The 26,804-nt window shown below is 46.3% G+C and overlaps 1 protein-coding gene and 1 long non-coding RNA gene across 10 annotated transcripts in view; one reads left to right on the top strand and one right to left on the bottom strand.

Moving 5' to 3' along the window:
* The window catches only part of LOC310832741, a 211,576-nt gene that overhangs the window by 80,863 nt on the left and 103,909 nt on the right, over positions 1-26,804 (top strand). The gene's annotated exons all lie outside the window — the stretch shown is intronic.
* RABGEF1 (RAB guanine nucleotide exchange factor 1) overlaps positions 887-26,804 on the bottom strand; it is a 35,458-nt gene continuing 9,540 nt past the window's right edge. For 2 of the 9 annotated variants that reach the window (XM_083714597.1, XM_083714600.1), the window contains exons 2-10: positions 25,718-25,906; positions 23,658-23,824; positions 22,889-23,008; positions 12,579-12,745; positions 11,900-11,981; positions 10,084-10,216; positions 8,679-8,770; positions 6,890-7,146; positions 887-5,153 (exon numbers count right to left, since the gene is read on the bottom strand). In XM_083714597.1, coding sequence (XP_083570723.1) covers positions 4,755-5,153; positions 6,890-7,146; positions 8,679-8,770; positions 10,084-10,216; positions 11,900-11,981; positions 12,579-12,745; positions 22,889-23,008; positions 23,658-23,824; positions 25,718-25,896 — 1,596 coding nt within the window. In that variant the 5' untranslated portion in view covers positions 25,897-25,906 and the 3' untranslated portion in view covers positions 887-4,754. Of the gene's footprint in view, positions 5,154-6,889; positions 7,147-8,678; positions 8,771-10,083; positions 10,217-11,899; positions 11,982-12,578; positions 12,746-13,812; positions 13,834-22,888; positions 23,009-23,657; positions 23,825-25,717; positions 25,907-26,804 lie in introns of all 9 variants that reach the window. The other 7 variants (XM_083714598.1, XM_083714599.1, XM_083714604.1 and 4 more) reach the window with 4 other exon arrangements.

The raw sequence follows: 26,804 nt of genomic DNA, 5'->3' as shown, positions 1-26,804 counted from the left end.
ACTGCACAATTGAAAATAAAACTGATTATCGTGCCATTATACAAATCAATGGTGCTACCACATTTAGAGTAATTGTGTACAGTTCTGGTTGGGAGAAGGTTCAGAAAAGGATCATCCAGAATGATCAATGGGATCCACCCCTATGAAGAAAGGCTGAATCATTTGGGACCTTTTAGAGAAAAGGCAAGTAAAAGGTGACATGACAGAAGTTTAAAAAAGGATGCACAGCTTAGAGAAAGTGGAAAGAGAGCAGCTTTCCTCTGTCATAGCACTAGAGCTCGCGGACATCCAATGAAGCTGAATGTTGGAAGATTCAGGACAAACAAAAGAAAGTCCTTCTTCACGCAGGGCACAGCTGAACTCTGGAACTCACTGCTGCAGGAGGCAGTGACGGCCATCAACTTGCATGGCTTTAAAAGAGAGGTGGGCAAATTCAGGAAAGAGAGGGCTATCAATGGCTACTAGACTCCATAGTTGGAGGCAGTATTGGTTTGTTGGGAACCACAGGAGGGGAGAGGGCTTTTGTGCTAGAATCCTGCTTGCTGGTCTCCCCCAGGCATCCAGTTGGCCACTGTAGGAACAGGATGCTGGAGGAGACAGCCCACTGGTCTGATCACTTGCCCCACTGCCTCCACCACCTTCCTGGGTGAGAGGAACAAGTTGTGACAGTTACAGATAGGTAGCCGTGTTGGTCTGCCATAGTCAAAACAAAACAAAAAATCCTTCCAGTAGCACCTTAAAGACCAACTAAGTCAGTTCTTGGTATGAGCTTTCGTGTGCATGCACACTTCTTCAGATACACAGGTTGTGACAGGTTTAACATGTCCAGAGTTAAGAAACGAGGCATTGACTTCTGTACAAAAAAGACGGTGAATGCGAAAGAACCTTGTTGTGGAAGAGGTTTAATTTCATTCAACAGCAATTCAGTAACAGCAGCTATGATACAGAGTGTACGGACCTGGAAACCAGAATTGGCACCTAAGGGCGTCACAAAAAGAGGAACAACGGCAGGGAAAGGAGCCCCCCTCTTAAGGCAGAGGTGGATATTATCTGTAGCCCTCCAGATGTTTCAGGACTTCAACTCTCAGCACCTCTGACCACTAGTCCTGCTGGCCGCCAGGAGTTGGGATATCCTCAGTGAGAGCTGGAGGGACTCACAGATACATGCACCCCTGCTCTCAGAACGGAAGTGGTAAAATACAGGTTCTCTGCAGTCAGCTTTGTCTGTTCCACCCATGTACCTGGGGTTAAGGAGCGAACGCCATAAAAATATTTACCTTTTGAGAAACTCTGAAGAGCTCACAGAATAAAGGAACACAAAGGAAGCGAGGACACAAATGGATCACAGTCTCGGTCTGAACTTATTGCAAAAAATTGGAGAAGGGTCCTGAACAGCGGAACAGCTGTACTCACGCTCTTTTGGCAGACTTGCGGGAATCTACTTTGTTATTTTACGAGAACCCCAATATCCACCAGCTGGTGCAAAAGACATAGGCTTAGAAAGAATGAGTCCTGAGCCCTGGAATGAATTCTGAGTACTGCAACTCAACTGAGCTCACAGTCCTGGGTATCTGAGGGGGTGCCACACGGGTGGAAAGTGCCCTCTCCTTCATTTGGGGTTTTAAAACAAGAGGTTGTCAGGGATTCTTTAGCTGTGATTCCTGCACTGCAGGGGTTTGGACTAGATGACTCTCAGGGTTCCTTCCAACTCTACAATTTTATCATCCTATGATTCTTTCCCTTTTTTTCTGACTTCCTCTATGTTAATCAGTTGGAAACAATAGTAAACTTTGAAAGCCTTATCACCTCATTTTTCACCCTGGACCAGATGACCTTTGGGTTTCCTTCCAACCCTATGATTAATTTTTTTCTTTTAAAGGAATTCTGACCCCAAGAATCCCGTCTTGGGGTTAACTGAGCTCACTGTCTTTCCTACATAAAACCCCACTTCTGGAGACTCTTTCCCACCTGCCTCTTCGTTTCATCAATATCGTTCTGCCTTGCAAGCCAAGGCATTTAACCATCAGAAGCCACACGTTCTTCCTGATCCCTCCCTGCAGATTCCTCTCAACTTCCTGTCTGGCCTTGGTTCCAGAAGCTGCTCGAAAAACAAGATACTTGGAAATCTACTCCACAGTTCATCAATGATCTGCACATCTACAAGTAAGATGGTTAAGACTGGAAGACCCGGGGGCTAGGGGAAGACATGCAAAAAAGTGGCGATTCCAAAACGTGTTGTACTGCGGCATCAAGCCGTTGACACTATAAAGCTCAGCTTCTCTCCTTGTGTCATTTGAAGGGGGTGGGAAATTGCAAGTCTTGTGTCTGCTTTCCCTGCAGAAGGTCCCAGGCTCAAATCCTGGCACCTTGAGGTGAAAGGGAGAAGGAAAGACCCGTCTAAAACCCTGGAGAATTGCTGCCAGTCAGTGTGGACAATACTGAGCTAGGTGGACTGGCTCAGCATATAAGGCAGCTTCCTATGCTCCTATATTTGCAGGCTTGGCATTAAAAAACAAAACAAAACCAGAAGATACTTAGGATGAATTTAATAGCAGGGGAAATAGCTTTGCTCTTTGCAGGCAAGAGCTTCTAAGATAGGTTCGTGCGCCTCACAGGGAGCACCACCCAAACCTCCCAGCCCTTCGCCAATCCCATATAGATGTAGAAAAAGCATCAGTTACGGGCCAGTTCATCAATTCAGGCTGGCAAGTCACTGTGTCTGAACAGGGTCATCAGTTCTCTGGCAAAAGGGAAGAGGATTTGACAGGGTGGGTGGACCCAGGCTACTGAAAGACTGGGAAAGAGGGGCAGGAAGGAAAGAGAGACCCAATTCAGTGCAATATGGACCCTTCCAGTGAGCTTCTGGTAAGGAAGGAGTGATCAGAGACCTCACTTAAACCCAGTGCTGAGGAAATGCTACAAAACATTACAGATATAAATCCCAAAACAGATATATATACACAATATGATCACATCTTACACGGGGGGTTGGTTCCAAGGGTTCTGCATATACCCCAAAACACATATGCTCAAACCACCCCTGCATGAGCATCCCTACCCTTCCAGAGTCCGCATTGCTGAGCATACAAACACACCCCAGCAAGGAAGAGAGTGGAAAAGCTGGGGCAAAGAGAGGTTTTAAGCCCTCCAACTTCCTTGCATTGAACGTGCAGGATTTCAACCAGCCGGCCTTCAACAGCGCGTGATTGGAACTGCACTGGTTAAATGCGTGTAAGACGCACTCGTACTGTATATCCATAGAAGTGATACCTGCAACTTCGGGAGGTTGAGGATTCCACAGAATCTCGTCCCGCTATTGTGTCAAATATTATGAGGAAAGGCAGGGAAAGGGGAAGAGGGCTGGTATGGTCTTCTGCAGCCATTACACATTCCATGTCTGTACCCTGGCCGGCCTTCTTTTACCCTGCAAGTACAGATCTGGTCCTCGCGTTGCACTAAAGCCAGGCTGCAATTCCAGATAGAAGTGAACATTACAGGGCTACGTATATATACACTGCCCAGGCCTGGTTTTCTCCAACACAGGGTGCCACAATTCCAAATAATGCTTTGCAATGACAAAACATTTCAAGGTTGTTGTTATTTTTCAAAGGGAGAATGGCCACACTTTTCGAGCATGTTTAATCCCACACTGATGATGGGCCAAATCCTGCTTGCTTTTAGAGCAGTGAAAACTGGCTCATAAACATGTGGGTCCCACCCGATTTTGCTCTGACTTTGAAGAGACTCAGTTGTGCTGAAGGACAACACGGGAAGAAAGGGTTATTTTCCTATCTCTCTCCCTCTCTCTCTGTATAAATTCAGCTTGCAAACCCCCAGATGCCCTCTCCAGATGTTTTGAAATACAGCTCCCATCAACTCCAGCCAGCATAGGATACCTGATGGGAGTCAAAGTTCAAAACATCAGAAGGGCACCAGATTAGGGGAGACCAGAGTAACTGGATGAGGAATTGTGAATATTGAGGAGATGGCCTTGGTCAAGGTATAGAGTTAAGATAAAGCAAATTGTTTCCCACTACAAGGTTCTAACTTCCTGCCATTCCACCTCCCCACAATTCCTGGGGGGGGGGGGACCTGTAAGCAGTAAATTTAACTCATTGACAGTAAAGAAACAAAAACCAACATTTAGCATTCCTTACCAGATGCCATGCAGGTGAAAGCACAAGCCCAATATTGCAAACCTATTTACAATTGTTAAATATTTACTTTACAACATATTTCCTTCTCCCCGCCCCCAAGAAGGAATAAAAGAGTACCATTCTAGGTTTTTTTACCTACAACTTGGCATCCCTTGCAAAGTGCTGATAACCACCTTATTTTTTATTTTTGAAGCAGGAAAAAAATACCAGCAAAAACTTCACTTAAAAAAGAGAAACAAACCAAATATCACACACACACACACACACACACACACACATGCATACCTGGAAGGGAGAACAGGGGGAGCAGAGAAAAAACCACCTGTGTTTCTTAAAAATTATACCGGATTTGTGTAAAAAGGAAGAAGTTAAATTGGGTTCGAGGAACACACAAAACCCACAGCCCTCATAGTAGCTGGCTAACTCTGGCTAAAATAAGTATCATGTGACACACTTGCCAGCAAACAGTACCTTTAAAATGTGCCAGTTTTAAATTCCTCTGATTTTCCTGCCCCTCTTTAGCCCACTCCCCAAGCAGAAGGAAGCGGGGTGGGGGACAGAGAGGGAGGGATGTCTCTGAGCCCCAGAAGGTGCTCATCACCCAGCGTAAACCTGGGGCTGCAATGGAGGCGGCAGCTTGTCATTCTCCACGTTTTCAGAGTCAATTGCAGCCAAGGCCGGATTGGGGGGCTTGATTTCCAAGGGATACTTCTCCACGATCTCCTGGACCTCCTTGGTGATCCCGTCAGTCCAGTCAATGAGGTCCCGCTCGAGTTTTTTGGCCTCGCTCACAATCCTCTCCTGCCGCTCGTTGAGCTGGGAGAGGAGGTCAAGGTTCCTGTACATCTGCCGGACCCCTACGCAGACGTCGGCCGGCCAGCTCTCCGGCTCCTGCTTTTTCGGGGATGCTTGGCCAGACATGTAGCGGTCAAAGTCTTCCTCACTCAGGTTGAGGGACTGGGCATCCAGCTTCTCTATGAAGGCGACGGCACAGCACTGGAGGCAGGGGGAAAGGCACCACGTTTATTCCCACGCTACACAAAGCACAAGATCCATACACACACATCACACATAGCATGCCCAACTAGCTAAGCCACTGTTCTTATTCCAGCTGCTTGAAGTTACTCTTGAGCAGTGGCCGGGGAAGAAAAAGGCGAATTCTATGCTAGGGAGCGTTAGGAAAGGAACTGAAAATGAAACAGGCAATATCACAGTTTTTGTTGGCATCCATCTGTCTCGAGAGACAATGGAGTGTGCCTTCAGGGGTGAAGTCTAACTGCTGTGTTAGCAGCACCGAAGTGACCTCCCTGGGCCGGCACAAGCCTAGGCAGTGTGTAGGGGGGTCCTGGGTTGGCCAGACAACAAGACCCCACCCCCAACCTCACCAATGCAGTTCAAAGGAATGCAGAGCAATATGTTGGCACCAGCTTGGCTGCAGGAGTTGCTGGAAGGAGGCGCACAAGGCACTATCCAACCACCTTAGGGACTCCACTCTGGATTTGTGTAGGGTTTAGACCTTATTCCTTTCTTCTCCTGAAAATATCCCGCAAGGCAGCGAGGTTTAGGATCAGTTTTCCTTCTCCTAGATGGGCTGCCTTCCCAGGCTGATGAGCCCCATCTGCCCCTCACATCCCTCTACAGCACAGGCAGAAACTGCCTTATTGTCGTTGGACCCATGACTGGTCTCGTCCGCTCAATCCAGAACCTGCCTTTGCATGCAGGGGAAGTCCCTAACTCCCCAAGGGTTTGCGATCCATCAACTACTATCACCTGGTTTAGCTGGCCAGTTGAAGCTGTTTCTCAGGGTGTGGCCGCTGTTCAATGCTGACAGCTTCTAGGAGCCACAGGTGAGAGCTGAGTGCAGGGTGGGGACCAAAGGTGGGTGAACTACCCGAGGAGGAACACAATGTGTTCCCACCAGAGGTACTAGCCCTCCCCTAACACCATTATTCAAATCTATGGTGCAAGTGCATTTGGAATAATGTGCAGAGTTCTGGCCACCTCAACTTGCAGGAGACTCCAATTCATCAGTTCATCAGTATCAGTCTTTAGTATCAGTCTCATTAGAAAAATAAAAATGTGGTTCCCTTCTACAATTGAAGACTTATACAAACTCGCAACATAACAACTTGCATATAAACGCAGACTTGCCATGGACAAATTCAATGATATCTGGAATCCACTCTTACAAATATTGTAACAGGTTAACATCTGGTGAAGTACAATAACAACTTTGTAAAGTATACAGTTTTGGGTTTTTCCCCTCTCCCCTTTATTTTCCCTTCTACACAAGTGCTGTTTCTTTTTTATTTACGTCCCACCATGTTTAGTGCACATATAATTATGTACCCTTTGAACTTTCAATAAAGATGTTTGGGGAGAGAAAAACTTGCAGGAGACTCTCCCACAGACTGCAATCAGCTGGGTGTACAAGGGATGATAAGGTGGTCTCTCAAATAACCAGGCCCTGAGCTACATAGGCCCAGCAGCAAATCAACAGCCAGTGCAAATCCCACAAGCAAGGCATCATATGCAGGTGACGTTTGCCACCCCTTCCCCGCCCCCAGCAAACCAGTTGCCTCCTTCTGCACCAGCTGCAGCCTCTGGACCAACCCCAAGGGCAGTCCCACACAGCGCATCGCAGTAGTCCAGTCACGAGGTTACCAATGCATGGGCAGCTGTAACAATGAACCAGCCCCTGCCTCCTGCCCCCCACCCCGCAATGTACCTACCAGGTTTGTAAAGTAGTAACCATCTTCGCCAGACATCAGCCGGCTGGGGTTGCAGAACCGAGTGATATACTGGATGTTGGACTGGAGGCGAGGAGGGTTCCCCTTCAGGACAATGTAGATGAGGGTGGGCAGGAAGTCATCGGCCGAAGCTGGCTCGTCCTTCGTGGTTCGGATGGCAGTGAAGATGTGTTTGCTGCAGCTGGTGATGCAGGCCAGCTTGTCCCGGGGGACACGCTTGGAATCCATCTCAATGATGTCTGTGAGACACGGGAGAAGCCCAGAGGGTTAGGGAGGGGTGCAATCTCCAGCAGCCATGTGCCCACATAGGCTCTGGCAGATAGGAAGGTCAGAGGCTCTGGGTCAGCGCTGCCGACACTGAACGGCAGCCGCTCTCCAAGGTTTCGTGCTGCTATACAAACTGGCAGCATAACCACATTTGGAATGCGGGATGCAATTCCGGTCGCCTCCCCTCATATTGTAGAGGATCAGGAAAGGTCAAGGGGGTGAAGAGGCAAAGGTTGCAGCCTTTGGGGTGTTTCAGCTTGGAGAGAAGGCAAGCCGAATGCACCCTTTACAAAACTACACATGGCACGGGGAAGGCAGGTAGAGAAAAGTTTTTCTCCCTCTCTTGTCCTACTCGTGGGCACCCGAGGAAGCTGAATGTTGGAAAATTCAGGATGGACAAAAGGAAGTCCCTTCATGCAGCACAAACATCAGAACTCCCTGCCGCAGGAGGCAGAGATGGCCACCAACTTGGGCGGCTTTAGAAGAGGATTGGACAAATACGTGGAGAAAGATATTGATGGCTACTATCTATGTCCTGGGACACGAGTGGCACTGTGGGTTAAACCCCAGAGCCTAGGACTTGCCGATCAGAAGGTCGGCGGTTCAAATCCCCGCGATGGGGTGAGCTCCCGTTGCTCAGTCCCTGCTCCTGCCAACCTAGCAGTTCGAAAGCACATCAAAGTACAAGTAGATAAATAGGTACCGCTCCGGCAGGAAGGTAAACGGCGCTTTTGTGCACTGCTCTGGTTCGCCAGAAGTGGCTTAGTCATGCTGGCCACATGACCCAGAAGCCGTACGCCGGTTCCCTCGGCCAGTAAAGCAAGATGAGCACCGCAACCCCAGAGTCGGCCACGACTGGACCTAATGGTCAGGGGTCCCTTTACCTTTACCTATGTCCTGCCTCCACATCTGGAGGCAGCAATGCTGCTGTATTTCTGCTGGTTTCCCTTTTTGGCATCTGGCTGGCACTGTGAGAACAGGAGGCTGGACTAGATGGGCTTTTGGCCTGACCCTTGAGACTCTTCTCATGTCCTTGGGACTCTCCCTGGGCCATGCCCTCTCACCACCACCACTTCCTATTCTTCTGGAGTGTTTCTGCCTAGCTGGAATAAGCCCTTTAACTCTGGAGAACACAGGTGCATGTATGTACAATTTTCTGACTTAGGTGTGGCCCAAAATGTAGCCTACTTTTCCCTCTGGCTCTGAGAACCTGGACCTAGCAGAGCTTTCTGTGGGCAGTGCATGTGTTCTACTACTGAGCTTATGGCCCTGAGCAATAAACATTGGGGAATCTTGTAAGAAACACAAAGATGCCCCTGTTTCTTGAGAGGTCAATCTTGTGGGCTGCATCCATGTTTTTGAGGGCCGTCTGTTATGGTGCTTTAGCAGAGAGACATATTTGTTTCTGTGTCGGTGATTTTAAGGCTGGGAAATGGTTTTGCAAAGAGATCATGGCATTCCACCCACCCTTGCACCAGCTGGGACCCAGCATCCCTCGGCATACCTGTGATGGCCTTTACGACCATGTCGGAGACTTCGGGGATTTCTTCATTGACAGGAACACAGAGCATCTGAGGAGTGACCCAGTGCAAAGCTCTGAAAGCAGAGGAGGAGAGAAAGATCTTAAGAAATCAAGTTGGTAGAGCATGAGACTCTTAATCTCAGGATTGTGGGTTTGAGCCCCATGTCAGGCGAAAGATTCCTGCATTGCAGGGGGCTGGAAACCACCAACTACTTATTTCCATATTTCTTGGGCCTGGTATGCTAATATATAATCTTCAAATGAAATTGATTTAATCTTATTTGTACAATTAGTAACTAACCCATGTAATACGCCTTTCTGAACCTGATGTCCTGCGGTAAAAACCATGTAAAAATAAAAACTGACAATTAAGTAAATTACAGGGATGAATAGCAGAAAATTGCTTTTTTCAAAACATCGTTTTGCTGCTGCTATTGTTATTCTGTTTTTAATACAGTGTACAGAATACAAATTACAAGACATTAATCCTCCTTTCATTATCAGGAGCAGCCCGATTAGACATTCATCACTAGGGATATACCATGCACCATTTTGTTTTAAAGGCTGGTGGACCAAAGTTGACTGTAGCAGAAAATTTATTAGGGGGGAGGGATGAGACATGCAAGGGGAATCCAGCTAAAAATGTACATTTGATAGTATGCAGTGGCCTCTAACTTGCATGACTCAACGACAGGGCCAGGTTCCTCCACCTGCCACTCAAAAATCTGTGTGGCTGGGTAAGATTCCCAAGCAACATTGGTTGCTCGCTTGAAAACTACAGGGACTGAGACAAAATAGCACACAAAGGCTTATAAATGGGCTACTCGTGTTTACTGTGACTTGTGTAAAAGTCCTGTGGAAGGCTCTGCCACTGGAGAGTCAAGCAGATGCCTTCTGTGCCAACTTTTAAATGCCTGCTGATTTCCCCCCCCATTCCGCCAGGCTTATGCAGGTAATTAAGAATGCATCATCTTCCACAATGGGTAACGAATGTCTGCTTTTCAAAAACGGAGATGATAGTTTTTGATATGATTTTCTCTTTTTACTGCTATAAATTTTTAATTGATATACAGTGGTATAGAAATATGTTTATAAATGAGTAATAAAATGAATTCAAAATCTCTTGCTTTCCCTGTAATGCTAGTGTCAGTGGTAACCCACCCAGACTGTGTGTTGTTTTAGCTTAGTGGACTATGCTCCTGCTTGTTTCTTGCATTTTTTATTTGTTTGCCAAATGTCATTTTGAAACTTTTTTTTTAAATGGGGGTTTACAAACGAGGCAAGGTGCCACCCTGAAACAGGCAGAAGAGTAGCAACTACATACAGGTTTATCAAGCTGACTGAAGGCAGAGCAACTTCCCCCAAGGGGGCCTTTCCAGAGCCGCACCTGATCCTCCTTTGGACAGCAAGGTCCTTCTTCTCATCCTCCGTGGTTTCCGGGCAAAAAACGTATTTGTAAAGCCGAGTCATGACGTACTTCTCAATCTGGTCCATCGCCTTCTCCGCTTTGTCCGGGGACACTGAAAAAACGACATCCCGAGATCAAAGAATACAGTGGTACCTCGAGTTAAGTATTTAATTCGTTCCAGAGGTCCGTACTTAACCTGAAACTGTTCTTAACCTGAAGCACCACTTTAGCTAATGGGGCCTCCCGCTGCTGCCGCCGGGCCGCCGGAGTACAATTTCTGTTCTCATCCTGAAGCAAAGTTCTTAAACTGAAGCACTATTTCTGGGTTAGCGGACTCTGTAACCTGAAGCGTATGTAAACTGAAGCATATGTAACCTGAAGTGTACGTAACCTGAAGCATATGTAACCTAAGGTACCACTGTACCTGGCTTCCCCACACAGTTCGAAGAAGCGGAGGCAGAGTCTGCACAAAACTTCCGGTACCACCTGTTTTTAGCCAAATGCTGCCTGAGAAAACACCTGAGCATCTTCTAGTCAAGAGCTCTCCTTTAAGAGCTGCCCTGCTAGATCAGACCAGGAGTGGGCTCCCTTGAACCAGGAACTCGTTCAGCCCCTTATGTATGCTACTACTGGAAAACGAGCGAGGTCCCAACCAAAGAAGAATTGCAACTTAAGTTGACATAATATGTGCAGCTTGCAGACTTAACATACAGAAAAAGAGAACAAGAAGAACATATGTTTAGAGAAGATTGGCAAATGTTTATTGAATATATGCGAAATAATTGTGTGCAGCTGAAAACGCTGGCAGCATTAAGATAAATTCAACGGTGTAAGTAAGCTTTGATGGATGCACTAATGGAATGCTGAATGGTATAGTTTTTGTAAAATATGCAGGGATTAATGATATGTAAAATGAAACAGAAAATTTAATAAAAATTATATACAAAAAAGAAAAGGAAAGGAAACTCGTTCAGCCCAGAAACTGAGATCCAGCTCCGAGGGCCTTCTGGTGGTTCCCTCATTGCAAGAAACGAGGTTATAGGGAATCAGGCAGAGGGCCTTCTCAGTAGTTTTGATCACCCTGTGGAATGCTTTTCCATCAGTTGTCAAGGAAATAAACAACTGACATTTAGAAAACATCTGAATATGGAAGTTCTTAATGTTTGATGTTTTACTGTGGTTTTATAATTTGTTGGAAGTAGTCGGAGTGGCCAGGCAGGGTATAGATAATAAATTCCTGTTGTTGTGGTTTCTGAACTAGAAGCTTGAGACCGGCTCAAGAGCCAAGGGTCAGAGGGCCCATTTACTGAACTCTACAGCATCACAGGACCAAGCCCTTGTGCCCTAAATCCCTTCTTGTTGTGGGGGGGTTAGGGTTAGGGGGGGAGATTGGCTCTCCTCAGTGTCGGGTGCTCATGCTGTGTTTTGAAGTTCCCTCTTGCATGCTCCCACAGAAAAGAGGCCCATGCAATCACGAAAAAGGCTATGGAGGGCTCCTAGCCATGATGGCTCTGCTCTGCCTCCACAGTCAGAGGCGGAAATACTTCCAAACACCAGTTGCTAGAAACCACAGGAGGGGAGAGTGCTGCTTGAGGGTTTCCCCCAGACATCTGGTTGGCCGCTGTGAGCAAGATGGGGTAGCTGTGAAGTTACCAATGAATGGACAACTGTGTTCAAGCTTTCCCAATCCCGGAACGGCCATAGCTGTCTTGCAACCGAAGCCATAATGTGTGTGCATGCCTCCCCTCCCAAGCCCCACTACCTATCGGCAGCTAAGAGCAGAAATGAGAAATACCTTTCCAGCGGCTCTGCAACTTATCTGCCAAGTTCTGGTAGAAGTCCTGGGCATATTCGGACTGTTCCTCAATACTCAGGTCCTGGAAAAGAGCACCAGTCATGCAGGTGAGATTAGGCAGTGCAAAGTTACGAGAAAGAAGATTCCGACGAAACATCAGGAAGAACTTTCTGACGGCAATAGCTGCTCAGCTGTAGAACAGACTACTTCAGAAGGTGGGCCACCTTCCAATGAAAACAGAGGCTGGATGGCGTCCTGCCAGAGGGTCTTTAGCTGTGACTCCTGCATTGGTTTCCCCCAATATCTATTTCCAAAGCTTTCCCCCCTTGTTTACCAACTATCCCCAAGAAAAACCCAACATAAAATCTGAGTAGGTTATCTTAAGATGTGGCAGCTCCATCTGGGCCAAATCTCAAATATTCCTGCAGTAAAGACTGAAGTACGTATGCATATTTTCCCCATAAATATAACAAAAGCATACTACTTGAGCAGATAATCAGGACATTCACATTCTTTGAAGGGGCATGGTTCTTTTCTATTTTCACAAGTCAGCTCAACACCTAATATACATTAATTTCACTCCCTCAAAAGCAAGTCCCTGGTTTTAATTCCACCCACCCTCACTCCCAGAGCCTCCGACGGAAAGTGAGGCCTCTCCGCTCTTGCAAGAGGGACCTACCCGCTTGTGATGCATGTTTTCCAAAAAGTGTTTGCACTGCTTGTAGATCTCCTGGCCGGATTTATGGTATGTCTTGAGAAACTCAATGAACTCTTTGGACACCCGGTCTGTTTCAATGCTGACTTGCCGGCTGATCGAAGGGCTGGGAGCCTTAGTGTCTGGGACATCTACAGGAGAGAAGAGCACAACCCTTAGGGCACCCCATTATTTGACTTCTGCCAGGTTTATATTATGAACTGCAAAAGCTTCACTAACCATTCCATTTGGAATGTTGAGAAAGTCCGTGGTGCACCTGTCATAAAATGGCTGCCAAGGGAGGGGGAGAACACAAAATGGTTGCCACCTCTAAAAGAGCAGAAATAGCAGCCAAAAAAATGCTGTAGGTACTGGGGGGGGGGGCAACATTGCATCTATCCTCTGTTCGGAAAGGAAGGGAAGGGAAGAAGTGGGTATCCAATTTTGCACTGGAAAGCCAAGCCAGTGCAAACAGAAACTGAGCTGGAGGAGCAAAAGGGTCTCCCCTGCACTGTGGATTTTTGAGGTGATATTTCGCTGGCGCCAGAGGAGGTACTGGCACCCTCATGGCCCCCCCTGCCATAGAATAATGGGGTGGGAGAACTGTTCCTGAGTAGAAAGCACAAAGCTCCATCCAGGCACTTCCAGACTGACAAGGTTTCCTCTCCCTCAAATGTTGCCTGGGGGCAGCCTTACCACCAGACTGCCTCAGTGGGAGAGATGGGAAGCAGGCAGCTCACTCCATCAGCTTTGCCAAACGTCCAGCTGCTTTAGGCACCTCCTACTTCTGAACTGCGACAGCTGGTCGTTCTGAGAACTGTGCTGCAGGGGGTTGGACTAAATGACCCTCAGCGGTACCTTCCAACTCTACCATTCTATGATTCCATGGTGCCCGAGTTTGTTTTTTTCCTCTTCCCTGCCCATTCCTTTACCCTCGTATGTTGCACTTTCTGTTTATGGTTTGGCAGCCTGTGTAGGCAGGGACTGTCTTGATGCAATTCGACTGCATGCCAGCCACTACGGGAGCCCTTTCAGCCAAAGAGCGGGCTCCAAAGGCTGCCAAAAGATAAATTAAGCAAAACAGTATTTTAAAACAGCCACCAGCCCTGATCAAAAAGGAGACGAGACAGCGTTCCGCAGGCCGCAAACACACAAAAAGGCGCAAGCAAAGCCAAACATTGTCACGGTACGCTCCAAAATGCAGCAGAAAGTCACCCACCTCTCCGTTTGCCAACCAGGACTGTTCGGAATGGAGGGTTGGAGCGTGAGAAGGCGACGCAAATGGAGCAGGGCAGACGAGCAAAAAGCGATGGAACGAAAAGAGAGAGGGAGAAGGAGAGAGAGAGAGAACAAAACACAGGACAGTCTCAGTTTGCGTTTCACAAATACAACAGCGAGCAAAGCACAAATGTGTCAGAGGCAGGGCACACGATGACAGATGTCGGTTTGCAAGAGGGAGGGGAAGACACCAGGAGGCGTTTCACCATTTCGGGCTGGGGCCCAGGCTACCTGGAAGATCGCATCTCCCTGTACAAATCTGCCCAGGTGCTAATGTCCTCGGGGAGCACCTTCCCTGCGTCCCTGGCAACCTGAAAGAGAGCCTTTTCTGTGGCTGCTCCCACATTCCACATTGTAGGATCCCCTTCCGAGACGTCAGGCTGGCTGCCTTCTGCCGGCATGCTAAGATCTTGATGTTCAGAGAGGCCTTTGGAAACCAAGGTGCAGGCAATGCACCTAATATATTTTAACTACTACCTAGGTTTTTTATGATTAATTTGTGTTTTGTAACGATGTTTTTAAGTGGTGGAAGCTGCCTCAAATCTCAGCTTGGGAGAAAGTGTGGGATATAAATAGATTAAATAATAACCCTTCACAGGGTTGCTGTGGGGGCTAAATAAGGAAAGGCAGAACCGTGTATGCCACCTTGAGCTCCTTGGAGAAAAGAAAAGGTGGGATACAAATGTTAAATAATGGCTGCTCAGCAACCATTGCATCCAGCCACCAGGAGCTCCTTAGTATGCAGTGATGGAAGATGGCAATGAATTGCTTATCACTGCTCTGTGGCAGGGCTGGTCCAGGTGAGCTGACATTCCCACCCGAGCAACTTCTTTTAAACCTGCACAAAAACTCCCCTCTTAAATGTTCTTCCCTTTCCCCCCTTCTTTCACCCCCTCCCCCCCTTCTTTCCTTCTCTTCTTCCTTCATCTCTCTCTTTCCCCTTTCTTTTTTCCTTTTTTCCTGCTATGGTATCTTCTCTCTTACATATCCTGTCTCAATTATTATTATCACTATCAATTTTATTTCAATGCACCTCTCTCTACGGATTTCCGGGGGGCAGGGGGGGAGAGAGAAAGAGTGTGTCCCTTTCATATTTGCTTATACTAACCTCATTTCTAACGGATGGGGTAAGGAAATTAAGCACATATAAACCTAACAAAATTGAATATCAGCTTTTTTGTATTTTAGGCACCACTAAGATGTCTGAACCACATGGCAATACAAATGAGTTTATCTGAGTTTTTTAAACACAAACAAAAAGCACATACACCCTTTTTGGGTTTGTGTATCTAGCTCAGGGGCACAAGAGAGGAAAAATGTATGGATTAGGAAACTAGTGGAACTGAGCACCACAAGACACACACACAGAAACACACACCGAAGACAGAAAGTGTCCAGGAAACAGTGTTCTACCCAAAGAGGACACACAGCCTGGCATTATCTTTTAAGGGACTTCTACATGGGGGTCTTGAAGATGTGCAACTGGTCTCACGAAGCGTCTTCATTGTTGACTTTGCTGCAGCCCACTGTACACGGCGGAGGCTTAAAAGCATGCTTGCTCCTTTAGAGCCCCTTTTGCACAAACACCAAACCCCCAAACCCTCTACTTGAACAAGTGGGGCGGGAGATAGGAAGGTGGAGACTCACCGCAAGACACAGAAACACACAGGAAGCTCAAAGGCAGGCAAAGAAGCATCAGTGAAAACTGTCATCTAGAGGAACATCCACATCAGCCTAAAGCCTCGCACTACGGTTGTGCCACTTTCCTGGCTAAGCAAGTGCCAGAGGATCATAATTTCTCCAGGACTACAGGAAGCAATGTGTTCCTTCTTCAGAGCCCCCTCCCTCCCCCCGCTTGAGGGGCAGGGTGTAGGGTTATAGCCCTCCAGCCACTGCCAGGCTCCAACTCCCATCAGCCCCAACCCTTGGTCAAGAGATGATGAGAGTTGTGGTTAAGATACGAAGAAGAGCCCAGCTGAATCAGACCCACTTATGTCTAGCATCTTCTTCTCACAGTGGCCAACCAGATGCCTGTGAGAACTCGCATGCGGTACCAGAGCACAAGATCCTTCTCCTCTCCTGTGGTTTCCAGCAACCACTATTCAGAAGCATCACTGTAACTGTTGAGAGAGAGCATAGCCATGATTGTGGTTAAGAGACCTGATTGTCCCCAAACACCCCAGTAGGAGTGGGGCCCTATAGCCCTCCAACAACTCTCCCATTGCCCCCGACCACTGACCACGCTGAGCAGGGCTGAAGGGAGTTGGAGTCCCTTTGTACGTGGGGTGCCACAGGTTCCTCGCTCTGGTTGTAGCGTTGAGGGGAGGGCAGGGAGAAGACGGTCAGGAGTCTAAATATCATGGGCGATATGATGCCCAAATTGTCCGAAACCTGGTAACTGTTCAGAACAGATGCACTTCTGGAATCTTAACAGTTTTATGGAGAGCAAGGATTTAACTCACTAGACATTTAAGGCCATTTAGGCCAGGTTTTGAACCACATGTTCTTCCTCGGCAATTACATTTGGAGCAGAAATCGGGAAGGTAGGTTATCTCAGAGGGCAAATTCCAGAGACAAGAGACTAAGCAGGGAATCTTAGAACTATCAGACGTGATGGATCGTTTCATGCTGGATGCTGGGGTCCAGGATATGGGACACCATTGCTACCATGCCATGCCGGGAGACACTCCAGCATCACCTAGCTGGCTTCTGCCAGAAACCCCTAGCTTAATCCAATGTGGTGTAGTGGTTAGTGTTGGACCTGGGAGAGACCAAGGTTCGAATCCCCAGTCAGCTCTGAAGCTCACAGGTTTATTGTGGGGATTAAATGAGGAATCATGTATGCCACCTCGGGCTCCCTGCAGAAAAAGGTGGGATATAAATGTGCTAAATAACATAAAATAAATTTGATCCAGCCTTTTACTTCAAAAATACGATATCCAACTTTTGAGTGGGGAGGGAGGGACTACAATTTTTTGAAACAGCCAATCAGTGCAGCTCAAAAGAATTTTGGCAAAAAGCAGCAAGGAAGAGGAGAGCCCTACTGTGTTCAGAAGAACACAAAGAGCTAGTGCTCAGGAAAAGCTGGGGGACCTAAAGGAGGGCTGCAGCTCAGTGGCAGAGCGTCTGCTTTGCATGCAGAAGGTCCCAGGTTCAATCCCCAGTATCTCCAGTTGAGCTGGTTGCCCTGTCTGAAACCTCTGGAGAGAGGCTGCCTGCCAGTGTAGACAATACTGAGCCAAATGGTCCAATGGCCAGACTCTGTATAAGGCAGCTTTCTGTGAAACAGAGTTGTACCGTCCTATAGTTCAAGCACATCAGATCTAGCTCTGTGGCAGCAGGAAAGAGCCACAGCTCAGTGGTGGAGAGCATCAGCTTTGCATGCAAAAACATCCAAGGTACAATCCCCAGCATCTCCAGGTAGCTCTGGGAATACTCTAACTGGAGAGTTGCTGCCAGTCAGTGTAGGAAGCAACATGTTCAATGGACCAACATCTGCCTTAGCATAATATAAGGCAGTTTCCTGGGTTCCCATCAGCCTTCCAGACAGATATAGTGAATGGGAAATGTGTTCTGCAAGCACAACAGAAACCATGTAGGAAGCTGTTTCTATTAAAATTGGACCCCACAGAACCCTTGAAAAAACAGGTTAGGGAAAGGCAAAGAAACAGAAACAAAAACCGCTGCAGATAGAAAAGCTTGGATTCGGAAAGCCAAAAAAGGTGCAGGATATGGCTGTGGATACACACAGCTCTCTTTTTATTTCTTAAAAACATGTTTCTAGTCCTTATTGGGACAAAGTTAGGGTTGGAAGTGTGTGGGTTAAGACTGCTTAATTCTCAGAAGCAAGAAAACTGGTCAAGCAACTGGAGGGGGAGCATCTTCCCCAATACTAACCACCTCAGACCCTATGACCAACAAGTGAGGCCTTCTTGGTGGGGCTGCCACCAGGGCTACCCACCTGGTGCTGACCCACAACAGAGCCTTTTCAGTGGAGATTCCCTGGTTGTGGAATACCTTCCCTAGTGAAGTGTGATTGTCTTCGTCCTTATTCAGGAGAAATGTTCCTATTGACCCAGGTGCATATACTTACTTTACTTTATCAAACCTTTATTAGGCATTATAGAAATAAAACCTTAAAAGAGAAAATAACATATAAAAGCCTTGAAATATATATAAAAAGGCAGCAGTTTGCTAAATGCATATATATATATACATATAGAGTCAGTGGTTTTCCTTGTTATCCTGTTCCTTGGAGGACTGCTACCAAAAACTCGGCTACCCCCGCCGTTACCCTTTGGTCAACGTCGGATAGGTAGAAACCCACACATTCACCTTGCTGCGGTTCCAGACCACCCAAAAGAGGGGACAGCACGCGTTGACGGAGCGTACTGTACAATGGGCAATGAAGGAGAATATGCTCTACAGTGTCCGGGACATTCATAGAGCATCTGCAGAGTCTCTTGTTTCTAGGAATGTTTTGATATCTTCCCCTGACAAATGCTGAGGGAAAAACATTCAAACGGGCCAGCATAAAAGCCCTACGTTGGGCTGGGATTATTAGTTTAGTGACGTAATTGGCTCTGCTATCTAAGATATTTAATTCATAGAATATGGGGGAGCAAATTTTGTTTACAGCTGCCATAATATTTTGTCTCTCGACATCCTTTAGTCTAGTTAGGATATTATGGGAGATATATTGCTCACTAGAATTGTACAGGGGCTCCAGCTCGATGCCTAAAGATTCAATCTTTTTTTCGAGGTGCTGATACCATCTTGATTTATAGGAGTCTTTGAGCAAATCAGCGAGCAGACTTGATGGAGGGCAGCGAAAGTGGCAGCGTAACCAATACTTTATTGAGGTGGACCATGCCCAATATTCCATTGTGTGTATGCCTATTTCTGCACACATTGTTTCATATTTGATCATAGCTGGGAGTCCAAGAATACGTCTCAGAAAGCTAGAGTGAATCTTTTTAAAATCATTGTTATATGCTTGGACCCATAGCGGGATTCCATAGAATATCTGGGATTGCACTTTTGTTTGAAATATCTGATTTGCCGCAGGAATAAATTGATTACCTTTCTGATAATGAAAACGGGCAACTGCTGATGAGATGCACTTTGCCTGTTTTATGGCATTTGTGCGATGGGTTGCCCACCCTAAATTGCTCTGGAATAAGATTCCCAGATACCTATAGATTTTCACTTGTTGGATTTCTTGCCCTCTTACTTTCCATTTCTCTAATTTCCAACCATTCGAGAAGACCAAAATTTTTGTCTTCTCATAGTTTATAGAGAGTTTGTTACATTCGCAATAGAGGATCAGTGAAGATATAAGACGTTTCAGACCCAAGCTCGTTAAGGATAGTAGGACAGCATCGTCTGCGTATAGTAAGAGAGGAACTGGTTTCTGATTAAGTTTAGGGGCATGTGATTCTATTTTTTGAAGGTAATCTGGCAAGTCTGATAAAAATAAATTAAATAGAAAGGGGGCAAGAATACACCCTTGTTTTACCCCTTTCGAGATTGGGATGTCTGATGAAAGGTGACCTTTGATGTTAAGTTTGACTTGACAGGTATTGGAAGAGTGTAGATTTTGCATTAGAATCAATAGGCGCTGATCAATTTTTAATTCTGCGAGTTTCCTCCACAACTTTGGGCGGTCAATTGAGTCGAATGCACCACGAAAATCTACAAAAGCAGCGTATATCTTAGATTGCCTTTGGGATCTGTATTTTTCAACCAGATGCATAAGTATAAGACAGTGGTCTAGTGTGGAGCAACCTTTGGAGAAACCTATTTGTTCTTTCCCTGGTAAATTTAGATTTTTCATCCAGGTAAGGAGTTTAGATAAGAGGTGCTTAGCGTAGATTTTCCCTATCACTGATAGAAGGCTTATCGGTCTATAATTCCTTGGTTCTTTTGGGTCGCCATTTTTAAAGATTGGAATAATTATTGATCTTAGCCATATCTCAGGTATGATCCCATATTTATCTATAAGCGTAAACAGTTGGGCTAAGGGTTCTGCCCACCAATCGATATAGGTCTTAAATAATTCTATTGGTAGACCGTCTGGCCCAGGAGATTTCCCCGATTTGAAATTTTTAACTATCTCTCTAATTTCCTCTTCCTCTACCCTTGGCCACTCCTGGAGTTTAATAATTTTATTTTTGGTGGTTTCATTTCCTTTAAGTTCACTGTGTAGATTGTTAAATACAGATGTAAAGTATTGGAACCATTTGGATTCTGCAATTGGTGGTAGAGTTAGTTGGTTTTCGGCTTTCAATCCTCCATACACTAGGTTCCAGAACGCTTTGTTGTTTTTGCTCTGAATTGAGTCAAATAATTGTAGCCATTTTTGGGTTGCGTATTTCTGTTTCTTTTCGGCCAGAATGTAATGATATTTTCTTTTTTCATCAAGATAAGAGGGCTCTAGTTTAGTGCGATTATTTTTAAATGTTTGGCGCAGTTTTCTTTTTTAGGTGCATATGGTGACTGAAGAAGACTGTTCCTAGCAACCCTGAGAACACGGGATGGGAAAATGTGTTTAATGGCCTGTAGAGTAATTTTTTGAACGGTAAACTGATTGTAGATGTTTTTTATTATGCTTTTAGAATGTTTTAAAATGTTTGCTTTGTTTTTGTTTCAAATGGTACATCTGTTTCCTGCCCATGGCTCCTCAGTGAAGAGGAGCAGAATATAAACTGGACTGAATTGAACTGAAAAATAAAATAAAATTAATTCAGAGTCCCTGCCCCTCCCAAGACTAGCAAAACTAGAATTATGTAAGGTCAGTCAATTTGCAGACTAGGGGCAGAGTCATAGTGTGTGGTTATAATTATGACAAAGGGCACCTTCAGCCCTGTTCTATTTCTACATTCAAAGACTTGCTTTTTTAAAGGAAGAAGAACACTAACAGTTGACCTAAAAAAAAATAGAAATAATATAATCTCATTTCTGTCACATACAACTCCTAATTTCCCCTTTTCACTGTTATGGCCTGGAGGGGCAGCTTTGATCCAACAGCTTCTATCTCTCAGAGCCTTTTTTAAAAATCTGCCCTTCTTAGAGCCAGAAGGAAATATTCCAATTCAGAATAGTCTCAAGGCCTGAGAATTTTTAGTTTTGCTTAAAACCTAAGAAAAGAAACATCAATGCACACAAGAGACTCCATTATGCACATTCAACACTTTTGTAAGTTAAAACCATGTGGAATGCAGCAAGTCTTTTTATCCATATTTTCTTGAAGGAAAGAACCAAGTTTTTAGGCTCCTAAACTAGCTTCTGGAATGTTTTAATTACATTTCTAACCCTCCCTTCCTCCCAAAGGAACATTGGTAGCTTCTGGCTTCTTATTTTATTTATCTAAACAAGATTTGCACACTGCTTAATGGCAAGAAACTCTCTAAGAAAAAGCCCCTGCAGGCCCCAGCAAATTGTAGAGCAGCCTTTGCTGATCAGGTGCTCTCCAGAGGTTCTGGACTACAATTCCCATCAGCCCCTGGGCAGCTGCCTGCTCCTTCCGCAGCAGCTAAGGTCGCCTGACAAGGTCCTCATGGCTGTGCTGCAGCCTGCAGAGACCTGCCTGACTGCGACCTCCCTTCCGAATCAAGACAGGTGCAGACACAGAAGACCCTTCAGCATCTCACTAAAAACATATTCTCTCCCACCTTTGCTAGACCCTGATACCAGGTGATCACAACAGCTTGAAATATATCTGCTCTGGCCCAATGCCGGCTGCTATTTTATTTATTCTGCAGGTATTTTTGTACATAGCCTTGTGATGCTCAAATACCTAAGAACAGAAGAGGAGCCTGCTGGATCAGGCCAGTGGCCCATCTAGGCCAGCATCCTGCTCTCACAGTGGCCACCCAGATGCCTCTTCTGGGAAGCCTGCAAGCAGGACTCAAGCACCACAGCTCTCTCTCTCTCCTCCTGCGGTTTCCAGAACAACTGGTATTCAAAGCATTGCTGCTTCCAACCACAGAGGCAGAGTAAAGCCATCACGGCTTGCAAACAAGGATAGCCTTCTCATCCTCCATGAACTTGTCTGATCCTCTTTTAAACCCATCCACGTTGGTGGCCATCACTGCCTCCTGCGGAAGCAGGTTCCACAGTTTGCTCAGTGCAGCTGCCTCCATGTTCTTGCATCCTCATAGTGAAATTGCTCCCTTCTACAGTGATATCTCTGGTTGCGAACGGGATCCGTTGCGGAGGCCCATTCGCAACATGAAAAGAATGCAACCTGCAGCAGCGCATCTGCACACGCTCAGGTTGCGATTCACCACTTCTGTGCATGCGCGTGACATCATTTTGCGCTTCTGCGCATGCGCGAGCAGCGAAACCCAGAAGTAACCCTTTCCGGTACTTCTGGGTCGCCGCGGGACGTAACCTGAAAGAACGTAACATGAAGTATGACTGTATTGAACTGTAGCTTTCTGCTCCATAGCCCAAGCTGGCAAAGGTAGAAATACCAATGTAGCATAATGGTTAAGACTATGGTTGGGACTATGACCTGGGAGACTAGGGTTCGAATCCTCACTCAGCCATGAAGCTCACTGGGCAACTTCAAAAGCCACTCACTGCCTCTCAACCTAACCGACCCTCACTGGGTTGTTGCGGGAGATTAAATGAGGAGAGGGGGCAACCGTGTTTGCCACCTTGTACTCCTTGGAGAAAAGGTGGGACAAAAATGCAATAAATCAATAAATAATAAAAACCTGCTGCTTTAGTTCTTTGCTTAACTTGAGTCGTGGTCTTGGCCCTTCCGGCAGAAAGTTCAACCAAAATAATAGAACTGCTATTTGTGTCGTCTTGCAGGGAAATGATGAATGAGCTCAATTTGAAGGACTGCGGTGTCTCCAATTCCAACATGGGAAAGGTGGTAAGGAAGCAGTTTGATCAATTGAGGAGAGGCTCTATGGGAGCTACTCCTGGCACAACCCTAGCCTTGGATTCGGCAAAGCTGCTAAAATGAGCAGAGAGGCGGGTTTGGTGCGGCTGGGCCGCGTTACCTTCAGCAGGAGAAGAGAGTTCCCAGGGCGGAGTAAAAATCTCCTTCAAGTCCCTGAGAAGGTTATCAGCACTGAGCTCCTTCCCAAGCTGTCCGGACTTAACGCTGGACTCCTGAGCGGCTGGAACAAAGGCAAAAAAGGCAAGGACTCCCAAGGGTGACACAGTTAAGGGAGAGGGAGGAGAGGAGAGACCAAAGATCTGGCAGTTCTCGTTCGCAGACAGGAAGGGAGGCCCTGATGAACTGCAGGTAGTTTTATAGTGTTGGGAGTGTGGGATAGGACTTGCTGAGAAGGGTGTGTGAAGGGGTTAAAACAGGCAGAGAGGGGAATCTCCCAGTGCCTACACTGTCTCTTCCTGCCCTGTCCTTTGAAACTGCAGACTGATACTCTTGGGTTGCAAACTCTGGCTTCCGCCACCCCCCAGCCCCCTTCTTCCAACCCTGTGCAGAAAGGCCATCTCAAAAATCATCTCTGCTGAGAACAAAGGACCAAACGTGGCTCTCAATGCTGTTATTAGCTGTAGCGTTTCCTTTACAATAAAGGTAATGCAGCTGTATATGCTGTGGGTTGTGCACTTTGAGAGCTCTGCTTGTTTATCATAAAATAATATTTTTTCGAGTTAGGTGATGACTCAGGCCAGCTGATTTAAAAGTCTGGAAAGGGCCACAATAATTGCTGTCTACTAATCCAAAAGACTAGTGAAACAGAAAAACATGAAATCATTACCCAACTGTTTTTAAAAGCCCCCCTAACCGCTCTCCCCCCTTACCCTTCTTAGCTCCTGGTCGAGATGACGCCCCAAAGAATTTCTTCACCGTCGTCACCTTCCGTGATTTCTCGTTGGTTTTCTTCTCCTCAAACTTGGTGAACGTGAGCGACTGAGCCCCTTGAGGGTGCTGAGTGCTTGCGTAGGCCTCCTCCTCCTCACGCTGAAGCCTGCAGCCGGGTGGAGAAAACAGAGCCACAGTTAGTTCCAGCAAGAAGCACTGCTGCTGAGTTTCACCAGCAGCTGGGAATCTCTCCTGTCTCCTCCAGGGTCAGATTCTGGCTCCACAATAAAATCAAGCCACACATTTAAGCATAGCTGTCAACTTTCAGATTTGAAAATAAGGGATCAGCAGCCTCAAAAAAAAGGGATCAGCAGCCTCACCTGTCCCGGGGACAGTCTATGGGATATCTAACAATCCAGGATAGCAGCGGGAAACGGCGCTGGGATAAGGGAATTTCCCACAAAAAAAGGGAAGGTTGACAGTTATGCATTTAAGCCAGGCTTCTGGCCTACACCTTGCAGCAGGCTGGGAATGGCAATACTATAGACTGCAGTAGGTGTATACCATTTCTGAATGTGCCCCCCGCAAGCAGAAGAATTAGCAGCTCATGCATAATGGTTTTATCTCGCTCGTTTCAGTCTGCCAACTTTCTACTTGCAGAAATTTCATTTATTCATTTGCATCCACAGCACAAGAATGTGATCCCTTTATACTGTGTGAAGGGATGTTGAGGTCCATTCCAATGCGGGAGCACACACGCACGTACACACACCCCAAGCGTAAGAATTCTGAAAGCTTTGTTCTACCCTATCCAGACAATTGCCCAACCAACTGTGGTATAAATCTCTGCTTATTTCCCCTTAGCTGTCCCAGGAGGGCCGGAAATGCAAGAACAGAGACAATCAGCTGCTAGACCAAGAATGGAGACAATCAGCTGCTAGATCATATACAGTGGTGCCTCAGTTCTCAAACGAAATCCATTCCAGAAGCCCGTTCAGCTTCCGAAATGTTCAAAAACCGAGGCATGGCTTCCCATTGGTTGCAAGAGTTTCTTGCACTCAGCAGAAGCTGCGTCACACATTCAGGTTCTGAAAAAAGTTCAAAACTGGAAGCATTTAGTTCCGGGTTTTAAGCGTTCAAGAACCAAAACGTATGACAACGCTGTACTGCTACATCCTGCAGCAGCAAATTCCACAGGTTAACCATGTGCTGTGTGAAAAACCACTTCCAGTTGTCATCCAGCGTTCAGTTTCCTTGGGTCTTTGTTTTATGAGATGAGAGGAGAAAGAGAAAGAGAAAGAAAGAAAGAAAGAGAGAGAGAGAGAGAGAGAGAGAGAGAGAGACTTCTTCCACTGTGCATAATTTTGTGAATTTCTATGGTTTCCCGGCCTCTCCATTCCTCTGTCTAAACCAAAAAGCCAAAAATGTTGTTCCTCAATGTGCTCCAAACCATTGATCGGTTTGGTTGAAGTAGGCATCCTCTATTTGCCCTCTACAGAAACAGCTGGAGATGTTTTTGGTTCCAATAAGCTTTCGCAGTTGGATACCACAAGCATCCACTTGTTTTAGTCTTCTTGTAAATGTATATGCTGTTTCGTGTTTTAATTATCTTGTGTGTGAAGAACAACAACTAGGGCCTTATGAAAGACTGTGGGTTTTTTTTTCTCTGATCAAGGAAAGCTTTTTAAAAGAAAAGGCTGGAAAAGACTACTTGCCTGAAACCCTGGAGAGCCACTGCCAGTCAGTGTAGGCAATACTGAGATAGAGGGACCAGTGTCCTGATTCAGTATGAGCTGGCTTCCCATGTTCCTTACTGCTTGGGGAACTCTCCACATTGCAGTTTCAGCACAGACATGACCAAAACGCCCCCTCTCAGTCACACACACACACATACACTTCAGCTGTCCCCACCCGATATCCTACCAAATAACTGACATGTTACTAAGCATTATCTTTGCTGTTTAAAATAGCAATTCAAGCTACAGATTAACATGCAATTTGTGGCAATGCTACAAAAGCTGGAGCTAAGCATTTCTCCCTGACGCCAACACCTCCTTACCTCTCAGCCAGCTCCCAGTCCTCCTGGATTTGCTTCTGCCTGGCCTTTTGGTACTCCTCCCTCCAGCACTTGGAGCAAAAGCCCTGCCAAGCCGGGTTGCCATAGTAACCGCATCCTTTCTTGCAGAGCAGTTCCGACTGGTCCACGTGGATGCCTCGGCGTTCCGACTTCAGGCTCATCTTGCTCCTGCTGTGGTGGGAGGGAAAAGGGGGTTGTTTTTAAATGTCACCCAAATAAGTAAAAGTGGGGGAGGTCCTACACAAATCAAAGAAACCAGCTGGGGAAAGTGGCATTTGCAATGCCAGGAATAAAATGCCACACAGCACCTCCCCTCCCTAATTCCTCAGGAGTTCAAGACAGGTAATAATAAAATGCTACTGGAGCAAAGCCATCTTCCAAGATGCAGAGCTCCTGTTATGCAATCCTAGAAATCCTTCTTTCTCAACGTGGAACCCTCCAGATGTTTTGCATTACAACCCTCATCAGTCCCTGCCAGCACAGCTGCATGTTGCTGGGGGACAATGGGAGCTGTAGTTCAAAACATCTGGAGGGCACCAGGATGGGGAAAGATGTCAAAGTGTTGTAACTAGATAGATTAGCAATGAGTTCCATGAGTCTCGTCATGGAAGAGAAGGCTATCAATGGCTACGAGAGGGGATGGCTCAGCTGTGCCGTCATGGTTGGAGGCAGCAATGCTTCCAGATACCAGCTGCTGGAAGCCACCGCAAGAGAGAATTGACATTTTGGAGCTGTTGCAAACAGAAATTAATACCAAAGCAGTGTTAGTTTTTATAGATGCGGAGAAGGCCTACGACAATATCTCTTGGAAGTTTATGAAGGGAAATTTAAAAGAAATGGGAGTGGGGAGGGGTTTTGAAAACGGGATTGATGCGATATATTCAGAACAAAAGGCAAAACTGATAGTCAACAATGTGGTTACGGAAGGGTTTAAAATTGAAAAAGGAACACGACAAGGCTGCCCAATTTCCCCGCTGTTGTTTATTACAGTCCTGGAGGTGCTCCTGAATCTTATCAGAGGGGACCGGTTGGTGCAAGGGATTCAGGTCGGAGCGAAACAATATAAACT

Source organism: Podarcis gaigeae, assembly GCF_964106915.1.
Source record: "Podarcis gaigeae genome assembly, chromosome: 15".
Taxonomy (NCBI): Eukaryota; Metazoa; Chordata; class Lepidosauria; order Squamata; family Lacertidae; genus Podarcis; species Podarcis gaigeae.
This window is presented reverse-complemented; position numbering and strand designations above follow the sequence as displayed.